Source organism: Apodemus sylvaticus, chromosome 8 (assembly GCF_947179515.1).
Source record: "Apodemus sylvaticus chromosome 8, mApoSyl1.1, whole genome shotgun sequence".
Classification (NCBI taxonomy): Eukaryota; Metazoa; Chordata; class Mammalia; order Rodentia; family Muridae; genus Apodemus; species Apodemus sylvaticus.
The window spans coordinates 70,872,888-70,893,201 of NC_067479.1; the positions used below are offsets into that span (position 1 = coordinate 70,872,888).

The 20,314-nt window shown below is 40.1% G+C and overlaps 1 protein-coding gene across 2 annotated transcripts in view; it reads left to right on the forward strand.

Annotated features, from left to right (window-relative positions):
• Positions 1 to 20,314, forward strand: part of Pspc1 (paraspeckle component 1) — an 84,601-nt gene that overhangs the window by 8,657 nt on the left and 55,630 nt on the right. For both annotated transcript variants that reach the window (XM_052191370.1, XM_052191369.1), the window contains exons 2-5: positions 1,454 to 1,755; positions 8,874 to 8,969; positions 10,944 to 11,140; positions 14,445 to 14,529. In XM_052191370.1, the coding sequence (XP_052047330.1) occupies positions 1,454 to 1,755; positions 8,874 to 8,969; positions 10,944 to 11,140; positions 14,445 to 14,529 (680 nt within the window). The remainder of the gene's footprint in view (positions 1 to 1,453; positions 1,756 to 8,873; positions 8,970 to 10,943; positions 11,141 to 14,444; positions 14,530 to 20,314) is intronic.

A 20,314-nucleotide genomic window follows, 5' to 3' on the forward strand; every position in this document is an offset into this window, starting at 1 on the left:
GGAGTTTCTCTTTCAGTTTTTGTTAGATTTATTTATTTGTGCATGAGTGGGCATGCACACAGTAGCACACATGTGGAGGTCTAAGAACCACTTTGGGGGTCTGTTCTCTTCTACATTGTGTAGGTCCTAGGGATCAAAAACATCAGTCATCTTGCTTGGTGGCAGGTGCCCTTACCTGCTGAGCCATCTTACTGGCCCAGTATTTGTTTGTTTTGGGAGATAGGGTCTCACTGCAAATCAAGCAACAAGTAATTTATGGACTGTAATAGTTCTCACCTTCCTGTTAAGAAATGAGTACTTCAAGTACTTAGTAGGTATTTACAAACTAGAAAATACATTTGTGATAATGGAGAACTTTCTAGCTGTGCACAATAGCAAATGCCTATAAATTGTAGCATTTGGGAGGGAACTGTTCAAGTCTGAATGTGTCATCTGTTTTTTAGTATAATGGAGAAAACTTACCATTCATTATTTTGCAATTGACTCCCTCCCATGAGAGCAAAAAATAAGTAGCCCAGGTAGGTATTTCAGGAGTGATTAACAAGACCTAAACAAAAAACATTCTTTTTGAGAACAAGTATCAGTTTGCTAGAACTACCATGAAAACAGTATTTCTTCACAGATTCCTCAATGTTTGAATCTGGTTGGTTCATTTATAGGCTGTTTTTTGAGACAAACTCCCCATGTAGCATAGGCTGGCCTTTAAGTTGTCCTTCTCCTACCTAACCCCACCCTCCCAGACACCCCTGCTTTTGCTTTGTGAGTGCTGAGACAGAAACAAGTGTGTGCTACCATGCCTAGATGATACTAGGATGAATCATATTCTTTTTTTTTTTTTTCCCCCCGAAACAGGGTTTCTCTGTATAACCCTAGCTGTCCTGGAACTCACTCCATAGACCAGGCTGGCCTTGAACTCAGAAATCTGCCTGCCTCTGACTCCCAGAGTGCTGGGATTACAGGTGTGTGCCACCACCGCCCAGCTTTTGTTTTTTTTTGTCCCTCACCCCTCACCCTGCCCTGCGCCCCCCCCCCCCCAGACAGGTTTCTTTGTGTAGCCCTGGCTGTCCTGGAACTCACTCTGTAGACCAGGCTGGCCTCGAACTCAGAAATTCGCCTGCCTCTGCCTCCTAAGTGCTGGGATTACAGGTGTTTGTTTTTTAAGACAGGGTTTTCTCTGTGCAACCAGGCTGGCATTGAACTTAGAGATCCACCTACCTTTGCCCTGAATGTTTAATGACTGAGTTTTTTTTTTTTTTCTTTCTTTTTTAACTTAAAATGTTCACAATGATGTTTTGATGTTTTGAATACATAGTAAATCATGTGATGCCAAAGTTAAAGATGAAAGGGACCTTAGTATTTGTTTTTCAGTGATACCTAGTCTTCTTAGAGACAAACCACTATTTTAATTTTTTTGTTATCAACTTTTAAAAAATTGACTTTTCCTCCTACAAAGGAATCCAGAACACTGGCGGAAATTGCAAAAGCAGAGTTGGATGGCACCATACTGAAGAGCAGACCTCTCCGTATTCGCTTTGCTACACATGGAGCTGCCCTAACGGTCAAGAACCTTTCTCCAGTTGTTTCCAATGAGCTTCTAGAGCAAGCATTTTCCCAGTTTGGTCCAGTAGAGAAAGCTGTTGTGGTTGTGGATGATCGTGGTAGAGCTACAGGAAAAGGTTTTGTAGAATTTGCAGCGAAGCCTCCTGCACGAAAGGCTCTGGAGAGATGTGGTGATGGGGCGTTCTTGCTAACAACGTAAGTTTTAACACTCTTGTCCTTTGTCCAGTTAAATATGGACTTGTGTTTGTTTGTTTGTTGATATTTTATTAATTTTTTTTGAGACAAGATCTCTCTGCATGTAGCTCTTAATGACCCCAAACTCACTATAGAGACAGGCTGGTCTCAAACTCAGAGAAGCTACCTGCCTCTGACTAGTGAGCACAGAGATTAAAGGTGAGCATGTGCTACTAGGCCTGGGTTTTTATTTTAAAGACCGGTTTGTTTTTGAAATCCAGGCTGCAGATGTTGACTTTGAACTTGCAGCTGTCCTTCTGCCTCAGCCTCCCGAGGGCTGGGTTTACAAGTAAGTGTGTGTCATTATGCGTAGTTTGTTATGGAATATTTGTCCATGTTTGTGTAAGATGCGTAGATATTGAATACTCATTTTTGTGTGTGCTATTCACTAGAAGTCATAGAGTAATCCTAAGAAATTGTAGCTTTCTTGAGGTATAATTTTTTTTTAAGATCTATTTATTAATTATGTCTAAGTACGCTGTATCTGTTTTTAGACACTCCGGAAGAGGGAGTCAGATCTTGTTACGGATGGTTGTGAGCCTCCATGTGGTTGCTGGGATTTGAACTCAGGACCTTCGGAAGAGCAGTCAGTGCTCTTAACCGCTGAGCTCTCTCTTCAGCCCCGGGGCATAATTTTTTTTATATCAAAAACCATTGTTTTAGATGTAGAGCCCAAGGAATCTTTTTGGATACAGAATCTTCTTACCTTTATAGTCCAGGCTGGCCTGGAATCTTCCTAGTGTGTAGCAAACCTTGAAATATAATCCTCCTTCCTTAGTTTCCCAAGTGCGAAAGTGTGTGGTGCCTAGCTGGCTCTATGAAGTATGTTATTGTTGTTTTGAGACATAGCCTTGCTCTGTAGACCAGGCTGGCTTCAAACTTTGTATGTAACTGAAGATGACTTTGAACTTATTCTGATATATGTGTATTTGTATCATTACAGATGTGTGCTGTCATACTCAGCCTTAACATAAGGTGCTGATTGTTTAGCTTCAGGACCTGCCAGACTGTTTTACAAGGTGGTTATATCACTTCTGATTCCCACCAGCAATGAATGGCAGCCTTTAGTTGTTCTATAGTCCTACCAACTTCTGTTTCTGGACTTAAATATGTGGACAAATTTCATTGCAGGCTAAATTAGATTTTTTGTGATGACAAAGGTTGAGCATCTTTTTGTGTACTTTTGGCCAGTTATATCAAATATCATGAAGTATCTGAAAAATTTCGCCCTTTTTTTTTGTTTTTTTTTTTTTTTTTGGTTTTTCGAGACAGAGTTTCTCTGTATAGCCCTGGCTGTCCTGGAACTCACTCTGTAGACCAGGCTGGCCTCGAACTCAGAAATCCACCTGCCTCTGCCTTCCAAGTGCTGGGATTAAAGGTGTGCACCACCACTGCCTGGCCCAATTTTTTTTTAAGTTTGCCTTCTTCATAAATTATATAGTAATCTAGGTTCACGCCAGTATTGCAAATATTTTTGTTTGTGGCTTGCACTTTTGCTTTGTTTTGATTTAGGGTTTCACTATGTAGTCTCTGTAGACCAGGTTAGCTTTGAATTCCCAGAGATCCACTCCCCTCTCTGTCTCCTAAGTAGTAGGATTAAAGATTCATGCCACCGCACAATGTCCAATTTGTGGCTGTGCTTTGGGAAGTACAGGGAGTGCCTGGGATGGAATCCAGGGCATTGTATTTGGTAGACAAGCTCTCTACTTAAGCTACATCAGCCTTGTAGTATATACTTTATTTTCTTTTGAAATTGCTAATTTTTATTTTTCAAGTATGTATACAGATATAATCTATATGTATCTATAATATATATCTATATCTATAATATATATGTAAATATAAAGATCTCTATATATACTTAAATAGAAATTACTAATTTCAAAAGAAAAAGATATCTATATCTATCTATATCTATCTATCTATCTATATCTATCTATATATATATGTTGATATGTGTGCACGTGACTTCAGTTTCCCTTGGAGGCTAGAGTTGTCAGGCATTAGATTCTCCTCAGCCTCCAGTTTTAGGCAGTTGGAAACAGCCAAATATGGGTGCTAGAAGCTGAACTTGTCTCTTCTGTAATGCCAGGATATACTCTTTACCACTGAGCCATCTCTCTAGAACAGTGATTCTCAATCTGTGGGGTGGTGTCACATATGAGTTATTTACATTACAGTTCATGACAGTAGCAAGATTAGTTAGGAGTAGTAACAAAATAATTTTATGCTTGGGGGTCACAACAATATGAGGAACTGTATTAAAGGATCATATCATTATGAAGGTTGAGAACCTCTGCTCTAGAGCTACATTTTAATTTTTTTTTTTTTTTAAGATTTATTTATTGTTATATGTAAGTACACTGTCGCTGTCTTCAGACACCAGAGGAGGGCATCAGATCTCATTATGGATGGTTGTGAGCCACCATGTGGTTGCTGGGATTTGAACTCAGGACCTTTGGAAGAGCAGTCAGTGCTCTTACCCGCTGAGCCATCATCTCTCCAGCCCTTAATTTTTTTTTTTATGTGTATGAATACACCATTGCTCCTTCAGACACACCCGAAGGAGGGCATCAGATCTCATTACAGATGGTTGTGAGCCACCATGTGGTTGCTGGGAATTGAACTCAGGACCTCTCGAAGAGCAGCCAGTGTTCTTGTTTTGTTTTGTTTTGTTGTTTTGCTTTGTTTTTTCCAGACAGGGTTTCTCTGTGTAGCTCTGGCTGTCCTGGAACTCACTCTGTAGACCAGGCTGGCCTCGAACACAGAAATCTACCTGCCTCTGCCTCCCAAGTGCTGGGATTACAGGCGTGAGCCACCACGCCCTGCTGTAGCCAGTGCTCTTAACCACTGAGCTATCTCTCCAGCCCACACTTTAATTTTTTAAGTAGTAATTTCAAAGAACAGCAGTAGCTGGAGTTACTGGTGCTCCTGAACCACCTGATACCGGTTTTGGGGTTTGAGCTAGGGTCTTCTGGAAGAACAGTATTGCACTTAACTGCTGAGTCATATTTGTCCCCTCAGGGACCTAGAGGCATCTCACTCATCCACTCATTGGTCCCCTGCTGATCATTGCTGCTGACAGGTGAGGTGCATAGAAGCACCGCCCACCCTACCCCCCATTCTCTACTTCCCTTGCTCTGTCCCTTGCCTGTGTTCTCCTGTTCTCCCTCCCTTCCCCCCCCCCCACTCCTGCCTCTCTCCCTCCCTTCCTTCCTCTCTCTGCCCCCCTTTCTTTCTCAGTCCTAACCTCCCTCCTTGTCTTTTTTCCTGTCTGCCTCTCTCATGTTCTTATTTCAAGGTGGCCTTTTGCCATCCCCTTCTTCCCCAAGTAAACCTTGCACTACTAGATCTGTCATGTGCCTTCATTTCTTAGCAGCACATTCTGGCACAGCCCTACAGAGATCCCTAGCCCTCCATTATTCTCCACAATAGAACACCTCTCAAGTTTCAAACAAATAATGCATTAGGTATGAAAATAGGGTGGGAGACATTTTAACAAAATCCAGGGGTTTTTTGTTTTTGTTTTTTGTTTGTTTTAGTGTGTCTATGTAAATATCATGGGGGGGGGCACAGAGATAATGTTGATTGTCATCTTCTAGAGTGGATCACCTTGTTTTTTGAGACAAGGTCTCACTAAGATCTCAGACCCACTGATATGATTAGCTATGCTTGCTGGCTAGTGTATATATGTCTGTCTCTACCTTTCCAACTCTGGAATTACAGGTACCTCCCATTTGCCTTGTTAGTGGATGCTGGGGATTGAGCTCAAATCTAATGTTTAAGTTACAAAAACAGGTGAGATAATTGACAGAGGAAGCTTCCTTCCACTGGAGTGGTAGGCATGGTGAAACTACAGACTGAGGGAGGGACAGTCCCTTAAGTATGTTATACCTCAGATCCCTCTTCTTTTGTTATGTGATGTGATATAAAGGCTTGTGACTGATCTTGGCTCTTTCTTTTGTTCCTGTGTTAACAAGACAAAGACAAAGGAATAAGACAAAGGAAGAGTTAGGGGGAAAGTGGAAATTTTGTATTTGTCTGGTTCTGTTACAGGAGGCATTCCTTCCCTGCCTCGCGATTAAAGGTGTTGTTGACCACGCCTGGCTAGAAATCATTTTTTGAAGAAATAAGGTTCAACCTTTCTACCCCTTTCTCCTTTCTTCCTTTTAATTATTTAATTTTAGTATCTGTGTATTTTGTCTGCATGTATTCTGTACCATGTGCATGCCTACTGTTGGTGGAGCCAGAAAGGGGGTGGATCTCTGTTGTGAGCTGCCATGTGGCTGTCAAGAAGTGAACCTGGGTCCTTTGGAAGAACACCAGTGCTCTTAAGTACTGAGTCCTCTTTCCAGCCCCACCCTCTCTCTTTTTTCTTTCTTTTTTTTTAAAATGGGTTCTTCTGTAGCTCACTTATCATGTAGTTTAAGAAGACTTTTAGCTTAGGTTTCTCCTGCTTCTGTTTCCTAAGTGCTGAGATTATAGGCACTGCCATGTTCAGTTTTACTCAGTTCTGGGGTCGGAACCCAAGATTTTATGTATAATAGGCAAGTCCTCTGTCAGCTGAGTAATATTGAAGTCATTTTGTGCTTTTCCTCTAGTTAGGCTCACACTTCAGATGTTAGCAGCTTGACTTGTTTTTCTTCAGGCATCACTGTTCTGGAGGCATATTGCTTGCATCGTGATGAGCTGATAACAGAGAAAAATTTTAATGTTATATCATCTGTTCTCTTCTCCTGAACTCTCCCTTCCATTTTACTTACGAACATAGTAATATAAGAAGGGTTTCTAGGCATATCTATCATATTCCTCTCTTCTCAGACCCTAATTTATTCCTTGAGTGTCCTGTGGCTTCTGTCCACCACCACCATACCTGATTTAGGTCTCATTTTAGGCTTTCTCATTCATTGTTTGTCTTATTTGAGACATGGACATGGCCTTTGGTAGCCCAGATTGGTCTAGAACACTTCCTGTAGCTCAAGGATCACATGACATGAACTCCTCCTTTCCCCCCTGCACCACCACTACACTCTGCTCGCCTTTTTTTTTTTTGAACAGAGAAAACATGGATTTATTAAGGAAGCTTGAGAACTGTTGAAAGTGTGAGGGGGGAGGATTACCTGTAATAGAATGTTTTAAAAAATTTAAAAGGGGGGCCTGGAGAGATGGCTCAGTGTTTAAGAGCATTGTCTGCTCTTCCAGAGGTCCTGAGTTCAATTCCCAGCAACCACATGATGGCTCACAACCATCTTTACTGAGATCTGATGCCCTCCTCTGGCATGTAGACATACACATAGTAGAGCATGTATATTAAATATATACGTAAATAAATCTTTAAAAATTAAAAAAAATATTATGTGGATGTTTTGTGTGCATGCATGTCTGTATATCGTGTGTGTAGTGCCTGAGGAGACAGAAGAAGGTATTGGATCCTCTGGAACTGGAGTTGATGATTTTGCCGTTTTAGTTCTAGGATTTGAGCCTGGGTCCTATGGAAGAGTAGCCAGTGCTCTTAACCACTGAGCCAGTTCTCTAGCTTCTGTTGTAGAATTTTTAAAGAAAGATGATTGAACAATATTGCTAGATCAAGGAAGACTGAGAACTAGGCAAATCTGAATGTTTGAAGTAGTAGGACAAAGATATGAAGCCATTTGTATAAAATCTGGATTGGATAACACCTTTGTGTGTGTGCTGGGAGTTGAACCCATAATCTCATGCCCTATTGTTACTTGAGATAAGGTCTCATTTTGCACAGAGATTGGGAACTATATATTTATGTGTACTGTGTAAGGCTGACATTCATCCCTCTTTAGTGTCTGTAGTACTGGAATTTCAGATGTAAGCTATTGTTTGGTTTCTGTTGCTGCAGAAAAGTAAACTGACCAAAAGCAACTTGGAGAAAGGCTTCATTTCTGTTTATATTTGGGGTCAATTATAAAGAGAAGCCAGGAAAGGAAATTAAGACAGGAACCTGGAGACAGGAACTGAAGCAGAGACTGTGGAGGAGTACTGCTTACTTGCTATTAGAGTTCATTTTGCTTCTTGATACATCCCAGGACCACCTGTCCAGGGTTTTGTTGCCTACAGTGGGCTAAGCCCTTATTCACCAGTCAAGAAAATGCTTTTAAGCTTGCCCATAGGCCAGTTGATGACATGTTCTTTCTTTCTTTTTTTTTCTTTTGTTTTTTTAAGACAGGGTTTCTCTATATATCCCTGGCTGTCCTGGAACTCACTCTGAAGGCCGTGCTGGCCTCGAACTCAGAAATCTGCCTGCCTCTGCCTCCCAAGTACTAAGATTAAAGGCGTGTGCCACCACTGCCCGGCGTGACATTTTCATAGTTGAGATTCTGTAATAGTTACTTTTCTATTGATGTGATAAAACACTTAGGACCAAGGCAACTTAGGAAAGGATATTTGGGCATCCAGTTCCAGAGGGAGCCATCAGTTCTATGATGGTGGAGTGAAAACGGATGGCTGTTTGAGCAAGAAGCTCACATCTTGAACTGCAAGCACAGAGAAGAGAGAGCAAACTGCGAATTGTGGGAGTTGTTGAAACTCTGAAAGCTCTTCATAACCTACTTGTAACCTATACTTCCTAAGCTGACCTAAACAGTGCTACCAGCTAGGGATCAAGTGTGCAAATGCCCAAGACTATGGGGAGCTCTTCTCATTTAAATTACTACAGATTCTTTCTTAAATGGCTGTAGCTTGCCTCAAGTAGACAAGATAGCCAACACAGCAACCTTGCCTACCTATTTTGACAAGATTTTAAAAATTAATTAGCTAATTTTGTGTCAGGGTTTCATTGCATAGCTCTGGCTGTCGTAGAACTTGCTCTGTAGACCAGGCTGGCAGCAGACTCACAGATCTCTTGCCTCTTCCGAGATACTGGGATTATAGGTGTGGGCTACCATGTTTTGCATAATTTTTATCTGAATATGCATGATACTGAGACATTTTTCTTAACTAAAAAATTTTTAAATGTTTTTATTATAAATATTATTATAAAAACTTAGGAAAGGATGTTAATTGTAGCCATGAAATTAATTTTTTATTAATGCCTTTATACTTTTATCTAGAACACCTCGTCCAGTCATTGTAGAACCCATGGAGCAATTTGATGATGAAGATGGTTTACCAGAGAAGCTAATGCAGAAAACTCAACAGTACCATAAGTAAGACTTAGTTAATAAAGATATTCTAGATATATATTATCTTGGATATATTACATTTTTTATGAAGTACTATTAGAATATAATCTGGTTGATAGAGGGGTGTGTTCTATATGGAATGTTATTTTTATTGAAAGAACTATTAATTTTATGTATGTGTGTGTATGCCTGGTGAACTACATGTGTGCAGGAGCCCAGATGTCAGAAGAAGCATTGGAACTCTTGGAGTTATAGGTGGTTGTGAGGTGATTTATGAGAGCCAAACCTAGGTCCTCTATAAAAGTAGTAATTGTTCTTAACTGAGAGATGGCTGAGCCATCTTTCCAGCCACGTTATTTCCTCTTTTATACATGAGTAAAATATGCTAATTTTACTTAGAAAAGATTCTTCTTTCTTTGCTTGCTTGCTTCTTTTCCTTCCCTCTCTTTCTGTCTCTGTCTTGTCTGTCTTTGTCTTCCTTCCTTCCTTCCTTCCTTCCTTCCTTCCTTCCTTCCTTCCTTCCTTCCTTCCTTCCTTCCTTCCTTCCTTCCTTCCTTCCTTCCTTCTTTTTAAAAACAGTCTCACTGTGTATTTGTGGCTGGCCTGAATTTGCATGTGGGTCTATGCATGAGTACAGGTGCCAGTGGAGGTATCAGAGCCTCAGAGCTGGAGTGGAGGCTGTTGATGAGCCGCTCAACATGGATGCTGGCAACTGACTCTAGTCTTCTAGAAGAGCATCAGTACTTCTAAGTGCTTGGCCCTTTGTGATAATGGTTTTGTTTTGTTTTTAAGTCTGAATTTCACTGAGTAGCCCTAGATGGCTGGAATGTACTCTGCAGACCAAGCTAGCTTCAAACTCACAGACTGACTCTGTTTCAGGGCAGCTGGGATTAAATTTATGTACCACCATGCCTATTTCCCTCCTTCCCTCTCTCCCTCCCTCCCTCTCTCTCTCCCTCCCTCCTTCCTTCCCTTTCTTCTTCCTTCCTTCCCTCCCTCGTTCCCTCCCTCTCTTCCTTTTTGAGATGGGATCTACCTGTTTTTGCCCTGTAATAACTTTCTATATTAGTACTTGGAATTTAGTCACATCAGCTCATCTTCCTTTTAACCCCAAATAAAATAAAAATTCCAACTGTAAGGTTTCTATAGATGAGATGAGAATTATGCTAGTATTAATACTTTCACCAGAAGCTCCTCACAGTTGAGAAGAGCTGATGATTAAAAACATCATTTGAGTTTCAGTTGTATTTGTAGCTCTTGTTTGTTTTCTTTTTTGAGTCATGGACTCACTAGGTAACCCCTGGTGGCCAGGAGTATACTGTGTAAACCAGCCTGGCCTTGAACTCATAGATCCTTCTAACTCCTAAGTGCTGGGATTAAAGGTGCACCCCACCATAAAGTTTGACGATTTTTATTTATTTAGTGATTTGTTTGTTCATTTATTATTTAATTTTTGAAAAAGTATATATGTATAGTTGTTCCATTAAGTTATATGTTATAATAGGAATTGTATTACACGTTTGAGATTAAATAGTCAACTGGTAATGTCTGTCCTATAAGGGCATAACTGTTAAATATGTAATTACAGGTAGAGTGAGTTAGTTATCTTTAGCCCAGCCACTTAGCTTGGTATATAACAAAATGTTTTTATTACTAAGAAAATCTGATTCTAAGACTATTAACTTAGGACTCATTGGGTTTGTATGTTGCAGGTTTCAGTATATGTAGTAGCTGAATGAAAACTAGAAAGTCTTTATGAGAGTAGTAATAATAGCATAGGCCAGAGCATTGCATTTGGTAAGTTTGAATCATGATTTCATTATTAATTGGGCACTATTTGAAAATTTCATAAATTTGTGTTTATAGACTCTATTTCATGGTTCTGCCATGAGACAATGTATGGTGCCTAACTGTTCAGGCCATGAAGATCTAATATCTGATATTTTCTGTGTTTACCTCTTAAGTATACAACTTTTGTACATTTTAATGTTAATACAGGGAAAGAGAACAGCCACCACGGTTTGCTCAACCTGGGACATTTGAATTTGAATATGCATCTCGATGGAAGGCTCTTGATGAAATGGAAAAGCAGCAGCGTGAACAAGTTGATAGAAACATCAGAGAAGCCAAAGAGAAACTGGAGGCAGAGATGGAAGCAGCTAGACACGAACACCAGTTAATGCTAATGAGGCAAGGTAAAGGAGATGTGCCAGCGATATGTATTAGTCCTTTATTACTGTGGTTTTGGAGAACAGGGTCTTTGTATATATACCAGACTAGCCTTGACCTTGCAGAGATCTGCTTATCTCTGCCTTTTGAGTGCTGTGTGCTAGTATTAAGTTGTAACTCAATATATTAAACAGTTTTTCTAAGAGAACTTTTTGTTGTTTTTTTAAAGACAGAGTCTTCTTACCTGGTAAGAGTAGGCACTGTTTGAACACCTTATTGTCTTGAGTACTGGGATTTCAGACTAGAACCACAACAACTGAGGAGAACAAGGCAGGGTTTTTCTATGTAGCCCTGGCTGTCCTGGAATTTGCCTTGTAGACCTGGCTGGCCTTGAACATGGAGATCCACCTGCCTCTGCTTCCCCAGTGCTGGGATTAAAAGCTTGTACCACCACTGCCTATTGAGATTTTTTAAAAAATATTTATTTAATTTTCGTGTATGAGCACATTGTAGCTGTATTGATGGTTGTAAGCCATGGTTTCTGGGAATTTTGAATTCAGGACTACTGCTCACTCTGGGCTCCAGTTGGCCCCACTTGCTATTTATTATTATATCTAAGTACATTGTAGCTGTCTTCAGACACACCAGAAGTGGGCCTCAGATCTCTTTACAGATGATTGTGAGCTCCCTTGTAGTTGCAGGGGTTTGAACTCAGGACCTTGGGAAGAGCGGGAAGTGCCATCTGTCCAGACTTGAGCTTTTTGTTGTTGTTGTTATTTTTTAATTGGTTTTGTTTGTTTGTTTGGTTTGGTTTTTTTTTTTTTTTTTTGGTTTTTTTGGTTTTTTTTTTTTTTTGGTTTTTGGTTTTTGGTTTTTTGGTTTTTTGGTTTTTTGGTTTTTTGGTTTTTTGAGGCAGGGTTTCTCTGTGTAGCCCTGACTGTCCTGGAACTCACTCTGTAGACCAGGCTGGCCTTGAACTCAGAAATCCACCTGCCTCTTCCTCCCAGAGTGCGCTGGGCTGATTTTTTTTTTTTTTTTAATATCAGAAATTTAGTAGGGCTTGAGTATCCCTCATCTAAAAATTTTGGGAACGGATTTGTTACAGATTTGGATCTCTGGGTCAGCACCAAATGTTGTCTGCACATTTGTAACAAGTGTGCATGTTACCTCTCAGAAGCCAGAGAGGACATTTGAGGGCATAGCTAACAGTAAGGTGGACTGCTTAAATAGTTGTTAGAAACTTCTGTTCTTTGTTACATTCAGCTGTTTGCTCACATTTCCCTTTTCTTTGGAGGTTTTTGTTTATTTTAAATTACTTTTGAGTTACTTGTTTTTATTTTATGTGTATTAGGTGTTTGTCTTAATTTGTGTCTGTGAGCCTTGTGTGTGCAGTCTTTTCAGAGACCAGAAGCTGTCAGATCCCCTAAGACTGGAGTTACAGTTGGTTGCAAGCTATCGTTTGGGTGCTGGGAGTTGAACCCCAAGTCTTCTGGAAGAGCAGCCCAGGCTCTTAAATGTTGGTCCATCTTTCTAGCCCTGTCTTGTAACTCGAGCTGACATTGAACTCTGTGTAGCGTAGAATGACCTTGATCTCCTAATTCCACCAATCCCTCTCAAGTGCTAGAATTAAGTTTAACTGTCCAGCCCCTCTTTATTATTTTAGCTTTAAAAAACATCCTAGAGTGTTTGTTTACTTATTTACATGCTTCCTCACATATTTTGAGATGGGGTGAGGTTTTATGTAGCCCAGGCTTACCTCAAACTTGGTTTTATACTGGAGGATAAGCTTGAACTCCTGATTCTTCACTCAAATCCTGGAAGTATTGGTGTACAGATCTTTTACTGTGTTTCTAACAGTCTCACTGGACTCTACAAATATTTCTGTTAGAGCAAGGCAGTGGCGGTGCAAGCCTTTAATCCTGGCACTCAGGAGGCAGAGGCAGGCAGAGCTCTGGGAATTCAAGGCTAGCCTGGTCAATAAACATAGTTCCAAGACTTGCTAAATTTATTACCCAGTAAAAGAAATCTCAACTCAATAACAATACAAGCTATATGCCTAGATTGGGTGGATCTCCCACTGCACTACTCTATTCCCATCTATGTTATCCCATATAACTTGCAGTTTTTCCAGACCTCGAGCTTCTCCCCATCCTCTCAGTCCATCCTCCTATGGTCCTCCCCTCTCCCCCATAGATAGATCCTTTTCTCCTCCCCCAGACTCTCAGTTCCTCCTCTTTCCTCTTGTCTACACTGGCTCTAGCCTTTATTTGAAAAGTTAAGGTGGAGAGAAGGCTCACAAGGCACCTCCTCTGGGTCTGCAGCCCCTCCCAGGAGTGGAATTAGGAGACAACCATGGCTACCTTATCTGGGGGTTTGGGGGGAAGGAATTGCTTTTTTATGTGTTTGGGTGGTTTGCCTGAATATATGGCATGCATGTCTGTGGCCCAAAGAGGCCAGCAGAGGACATTGGGTCCCCTGGGGTTACAGTTACAGAGTTTATTTTTGATGTGGGTACCAGAATCGAACTGAGTGGCTCTGCAAGATGTGCTGTACTCTATACTGAGCCGTGTTTCCATCACAAGGTTTTGGTTGCTCCTGTGTATTATCCCAGCACTTTTGAAGTGAAAAAGGTAGGTAGATGGTGGTGAATTTGAAACTACCTTGGATTACATAGTGAGTTCTCATTTGGTCCAGAGCAGTGGTTCTCAACCTTCCTAAATGCTACAACCCTATAATGTAGTTCCTCATGTTCTAGTAACTTCCTACCATAAAATTATTCTCATTGCTACTTTATAATTTTAATTTTATTACTGTTATGGATTGAAATGTAAATACCTGTATTTTCTAGTGGTCTTAGGTGACCCCTGTGAAAGGGTCATTTTTGATCTACCAAAGGGGTTGCAATTAATTAATAGGTTGAGAACCACTTGTCTAGCGTATGATCTCATCTCAAAAAACTCACAAAAAATTTAAAGATTAAAAAGAAAGTGGTGACTGGAGAGCTATTTCAGCAGTTAAGAGCACTGGCTACTCTTCTAGAAGAGCTTCATCACTGTACCTAGAACTGTCTGTAACTCCAGTTCTAGGGCATCTAATATCTTCTTTTGGCTTCCTTGAATACCAGGGATGATGTTGTACACACACATATGCAGGCAGGATGTTCATAGATACAAAATAAAAATAAATCCTTGAAACAAAAACTGAAAGGAAGCAGTAGAAACAATATTTCTGTAGTTCTTATATTTGCTAGTAGTAGAGATTTCACTTTTGGATCTGAAAACACATAAAAGAAAGATTAAATAATATTAATATGTAGTTAATATTTTCTAGATCTAATGAGACGTCAAGAAGAACTCAGACGCTTGGAAGAACTCAGAAATCAAGAATTGCAGAAACGAAAGCAAATACAACTGAGGTAAAAGAACTTCTAATATAAATGTGTGTGTTTAATTGAGAAAATTTCCAGTCATTTATTATAAACAAGTCGTAAAAATAGTAGAAATATAAAAGAAAACTTTTTTTATTTTTTGGCCACATAGAAAATTACAATATGACATAACTTTTTTTTTTTGGTTCTTGTTATGATTCTCTAGCTGGTTAAGGTCACTTTGATTGCATTGTATTTTAAGAATGCTTATGATTTGCCAGTTTTTCCAGATATACATACATTTGGATTGCTATTTGGCTTGGTTTATTTTGAGACAGGGTCTCACTCTGTAACATGGGGCTGGCTTATCACTCTATTGTATACCAGGTTGGCAACGTCTAGACCTCCCCCCTCACTTTTTCTAAGTGTTAGAAGTACAGGCTTGTGCCGCTATGTCCAGTTTATATAGAAATCACAGTGAATGTGTTTGTTGTTGTTGTTTGTTTTTAGAGTGCTGTATCTTAGTGTACACCTACATGCCAAAAGAGGGCATAGATCTCAGTATAGATACTTGTGAACTACCATGTAGTTGCTGGGAATTGATCTCAGAATCTCTGGAAGAGCAGATAGTATTCTTAACTGCTGAGCTATCTCTTTAAGCCCCCAAAGTTAGTGTTTTAAACAAAGCAATGCTAGCTGAAACAAACTTGATTTTTTTGTTGTTGTTGTTTGGTTTTTTGTTTGTTTGTTTTTTGAGACAGGGTTTCTCTGTATAGCCCTGGCTGCCCTGGAACTCACTCTGTAGACCAGGCTGGCCTTGAACTCAGAAATCCGCCTGCCTCTGCCTCCCAAGTGCTGGGATTAAAGGCATGCGCCACCATCTCTCTCTTTTTAAAAATATTTGTTTGTTTGTTTGTTTGTTTGTTTAAAGTCCACCATAGCTGTCTTCAGACATAACAGAAGGGAGCATCAGATCTTATACAGATGGTTGTGAGTCACCATGTGGTTGCTGGAATTTGAACTCAGGACCTCTGGAAGAGTAGTTAGTGCTCTTAACCGCTGAGCCATCTCTCCAGCCCCCCAAATTTTTTTGTTTTCAAAGGACTGTATAAAGAATCTGGGTTCAATTCCCAGCATTCATATGGCAGCTCACAACTGTCTGTAATTCCAATTTTGGTGGATCTGACACCCTCACCCAGAGGTAAAACACTAAAACACATAAAAATCAAATAAACAAGGGCCTCCCCTCCCCCAAAATTATTTATTTATTATGTAGCTACAGCTGACTTTGACAGAGAATGAATTTAAATAAGCTGAAATTTTTAGACGATAGAATATTTGACGTGATGTAGAGGAATGAACTATCAAGTCAGAAGACATATGAAATGGCCAGGTACTGTATGACTTTTAGATATAGTTTCATTGCTATGAAGAGACACCATCACCAAAACAACTCCTACAAGGACATTTAATAGGGGCTGATTTACAGTTCCAGAAGTTCAGTCCATATTATTCATGGCAGGAAGCAGACACGGTACTGGAGAAGGCTCTGAGAATTCTACATCTTAATCCAAAAACATCCAGGAGGAGACTTTCTTCCATAGGTAGCCAGGAGGAGGCTCTGTTTTCTGCCTGAGCTTGAGTACAAGGAGCCCTCAGAGCCCACCTACAAAGTGACACACTTTCTCCAACAATTTCACAACTATTCAACAAAGCCACACCTGCTAATAGTGCTACTTCCCATGGTCCAGGAATATGTAAACCATGGGCCAAGAATATGTAAACCATCACAGACTCCAATTACTATGGAAACCGCAAGCATGTGTTGTAAGGTTAGTGAGTAGATATGAAGATGGGGGAAACTGTATTAAAGATTTATTTTTATTTTGTATGTATATGACAGTACCTCTATGTATATAGTAGAAACCAGAAACATGTACCAGATTCCTCAGAACTGGAGTTACAGTTAGTTGTAAGCCTCCATGTGGATTCTGGGAACCTAGGCCCTCTACAAAAGCTGCTCTTAATCTCTGAGCCTTCTTCAGAAAATCAGAGTTTTAGGGCAATAAGACCGGTTGTACGATGCTACATTTTGTCTTTCTTTGAACATCAAAACATTTTGTCTTTCTTTGAATATGCACATCAAAACGGAAACGTAACAGAACCATTGAACTCTGGATGATAATTTGTCATTGGGGTTTATGGATTTTAACAATATGCCACTCTAGCACACATGTTGACAGTAGGTTGTTATATAGAGTATGGTTGTTTAGGAGTGGAGGAAGTATTTGGGAATACAATATATCACTCTGTTTTCTTCTGAGCCATAACTGCTCTTAAATAAATAAGCAAGTACACTCGCAGGCACATACCCACTACAAATCATACATTTATTCTTTAATGTAGTTTTTTAATATTTTTTATTATTTGTATACACTCCATATTTTATTCCCCACCCTGTTAATCTAGGTATTATCACTCACTTCCCAGACTGCTTCCTTTATATACTCTTGCGTGTGTGGGAGGCACATGTACATGTGTATATTTAATGGGCTCAGGCTTATGGGCTTCAATTTTTCAAGAGCTGAGATTATAGGTGTGTACACCCACACCAGCATTGTAGTCTTTGTTACGTGAACAGTTAGTAACTGTAGTATGAGACTCAGATTTCTCACTGTTGGAGCACGGTAAGAGGTTTTTAATCTTGATAGGTAGATGCAGAAGTACAAGTATGTGAGTAAACTAATGTTTTTACAGCATTGTTCAGTAAAAGACTCTGAAAACACTGATGTTTCAGCAACAATGAGCACTTCTATTCTTGAAAGTGCCATTCCCTCATAACAACGAAATTCCATCAGTAGTAAGGAAGTACTCAAACAGGGTAGGTTGTGTCAGAAGAACTTGGAAGCCAACATGACAGCTTCTAATGGCCAATTTCATCAAAAGAAGGAGAAAGATGGAGAGGTTGAGACAGAGACATTGAAAATGAGATCATGCCGGGCAGTGGTATCGCACTCCTGTAATCCCAGCACTCTGGGAGGCAGAGGCAGGCGGATTTCTGAGTTTGAGGCCAGCCTGGTCTACAGAGTGAGTTCCAGAACAGCCAGGGCTATACAGAGAAACCCTGTCTCAAAAAAAACCAAATCCAAAAAAAAAAAACCAAAAAAAAAAGAAAAAGAAAGAAGGAAAGAAGGAAAGAAAAAAAGAAAGTGAGATCATTATCTTTCTAACCACAGAACAAAATTTCTGTAAATTTATACTGTGGTAAGTATTGAATAATAAATACATATTGGAAAAAGAGCAACTGTTCACAGCAGAATTCCATTTAACAGAGTAAAAAGAAAGAGATTAAAAGGGATAACTCACTGATAAATAGTTGTAGTTCTGTGTTTTGCCTCTCCTCTCGGGGTATCTGGACACTGCCGCTGATACACCTGCTCACAGAGGACTAGGTGAAGCCCTGAATGGATCGGGTCCGTAGTCTGCCTCTTCCTTCCAGCTTGTCAGATACTGCTGCCTGATAGTCAGGATCCTGGTCTGGTTGGGGCACAGGCTCTTTTAGGCAACAGCCTTCCCTCACCAATGTTCTTTAAGGAGGCAGCTTTCTAAGACTGTCTTAGCTTATTTGTATTTCATTGGGTGTGGGTTTGAATGCACACACTTTATTTGGGTAAACTTTATTGGGGTTAGAATATCCAGGATGGGAAAAGGTTCTTTGGCTGAGAGCTAACGTGCTGAGTTGCCTCAGTGCTGAGTACATGACAACCTGGTTGGGGGTAGCTTGCTTACAAGCTCTGAGGCAGGCACAGAAACAGGGAGAGCTACACTCTCCATTTAGTGCTAGTCTCCTCTACTCTTTCTGGTCTCAAGTTTTGAGATTTCCGAGGTTTAACATGTTCTACCTTGCCACTTTTGTGCCAGTTCCTCTTGTGGCTCTGTCTACATGCCCCACCAATAATACAGTAATCACTGTTTTTGAGAGTGTCTCATGTATTCCACGGGTTCTTCTTACTTCTCCGTATGACTGGCTCTACCTACCATACTCATGCCCACAAGACAAGATTAATGAATATGAAAGTAGGTAAAACATTGAAAAACAGGATTTTTGCATAGTTTTAGTACAAATATATCATTCACAGCTTATTTGTTGGGCCTGGAGAGATGGTGCAGTAGCTAAAAGTACTAGCTGCTCTTTCATAGTACCCCGAATTCAATTCATGACACTTAAATGGCTGCTAACAGCCATGTTGTATAATGCCAGTTATAGAGGATCTAATTCCTTCTTCTGGCCTTCTTAAGCAGTGTATGCACATGGGGCACAGATAGTCATAAAAAAAATCTTTAAAAAATTGTAGAGAGATGGATCAGTGGGTAAGAGCATATACTTCTCTCTTTAAAGGTTTTTTAAAATTACTTTTTTGATTTTATTATGTAATATGCATAGGTGTTTTGCGTACATGTTTATGTACCACATGTATGCCTGGGATGCCCTTGAGGCTAGAAGGGGAAATCAAACTCTTTGGGACTGGGTTTACAAATGGTTGTGTTGCCATGTTGGTGTTGGGAATGGTTTCTGGACAAGTAGCCAATGTTCTTTTTTTTTTTTTTTTGGATTTGGTTTTTTTCGAGACAGGGTTTCTCTGTGTAGCCCTGGCTGTCCTGGAACTCACTCTGTAGACCAGGCTGGCCTCGAACTCAGAAATCCACCTGTCTCTGCCTCCCAGAGTGCTGGGATTACAGGCGTGCGCCACCACCTCCAGGCGTAGCCAATGTTCTTAACTGCTGACTGGTCTCTCCAGCCTGAGTGTACTGCTCTGCAGAAGACCTAAGTTTGATTCCTACTTTAGGCAACCTCCAGCTTGAAGAGAACAAGATACTTCTGGCCTCTTGAGCATCTGTACTCACATACCCATACACAGACACTCACACATAATTAAAAATGATTTTTTTTGCATTTTTATATATTTTTACAAACAAAAATTTTTGTATTAAGGTCAAGTGAAAAAATAGTAAACTTAAAGTAGAAAAACCCAGGACTCAGTACTACAACTAAATGTCAAATTTTTCTATTATCCTAATGAGACAGTTCATATTAGGAATTTGTTGATACTACTCAGTAAAGATTCAGCATCCGATATCTTCTCTGACATTCTTGCTAAAATATTCATAACCTTATTGTCATCAGGAGAAAACACTAGACCACTGCAATGAAGTCAGAGCTAGCTGCAGAGGTGATTCAGTGGTTAAGAACTATATCCTACCTGAGCAGAGCTTCTGGGTTCATCTCCCAGCACCCATATCTCGGGTAGCTCAGAAGTTTGTAACTCTAGCTCCAGGGTATCTGCTGATCTCCACAGCCATGCTCATGACAGACACAGACACACACACAAACACACACACACACACACACACACACATACACACACACACACAGAATAAAAAATAATTGTTTGTTAGTTTGTCTTTGAGTAACCTTGCTATCTTGAAACTCACATTGTAGTTTAGGTTGGTTTTAAATTCAGAGATTTGCCTACCTCCGATTTCCAAGTGCTGGGATTAAAGGTGTGTGCTACCACACTTGGCTAAAATAAATCTTTTTGTCTGCTTGTTTTTGTTCTCAAGTCAGGGCTTCTCTGTGTCCTTGGCTGTCCTGAAACTCTCTCTATAGACCAGATTGACTTTACACTTACAGAGATCATCCTGCCTCTGCCTCGTGTTGGTAATAAAAGGTGTGTGCTACCACTGCATGGCTTTTTTTTTTTTTAAATAAATAAATTTTAGAGGGAGATGGGGAGAGGGCTAAGGAGATTTCTTAGTGGGTAAAAGCACTTGT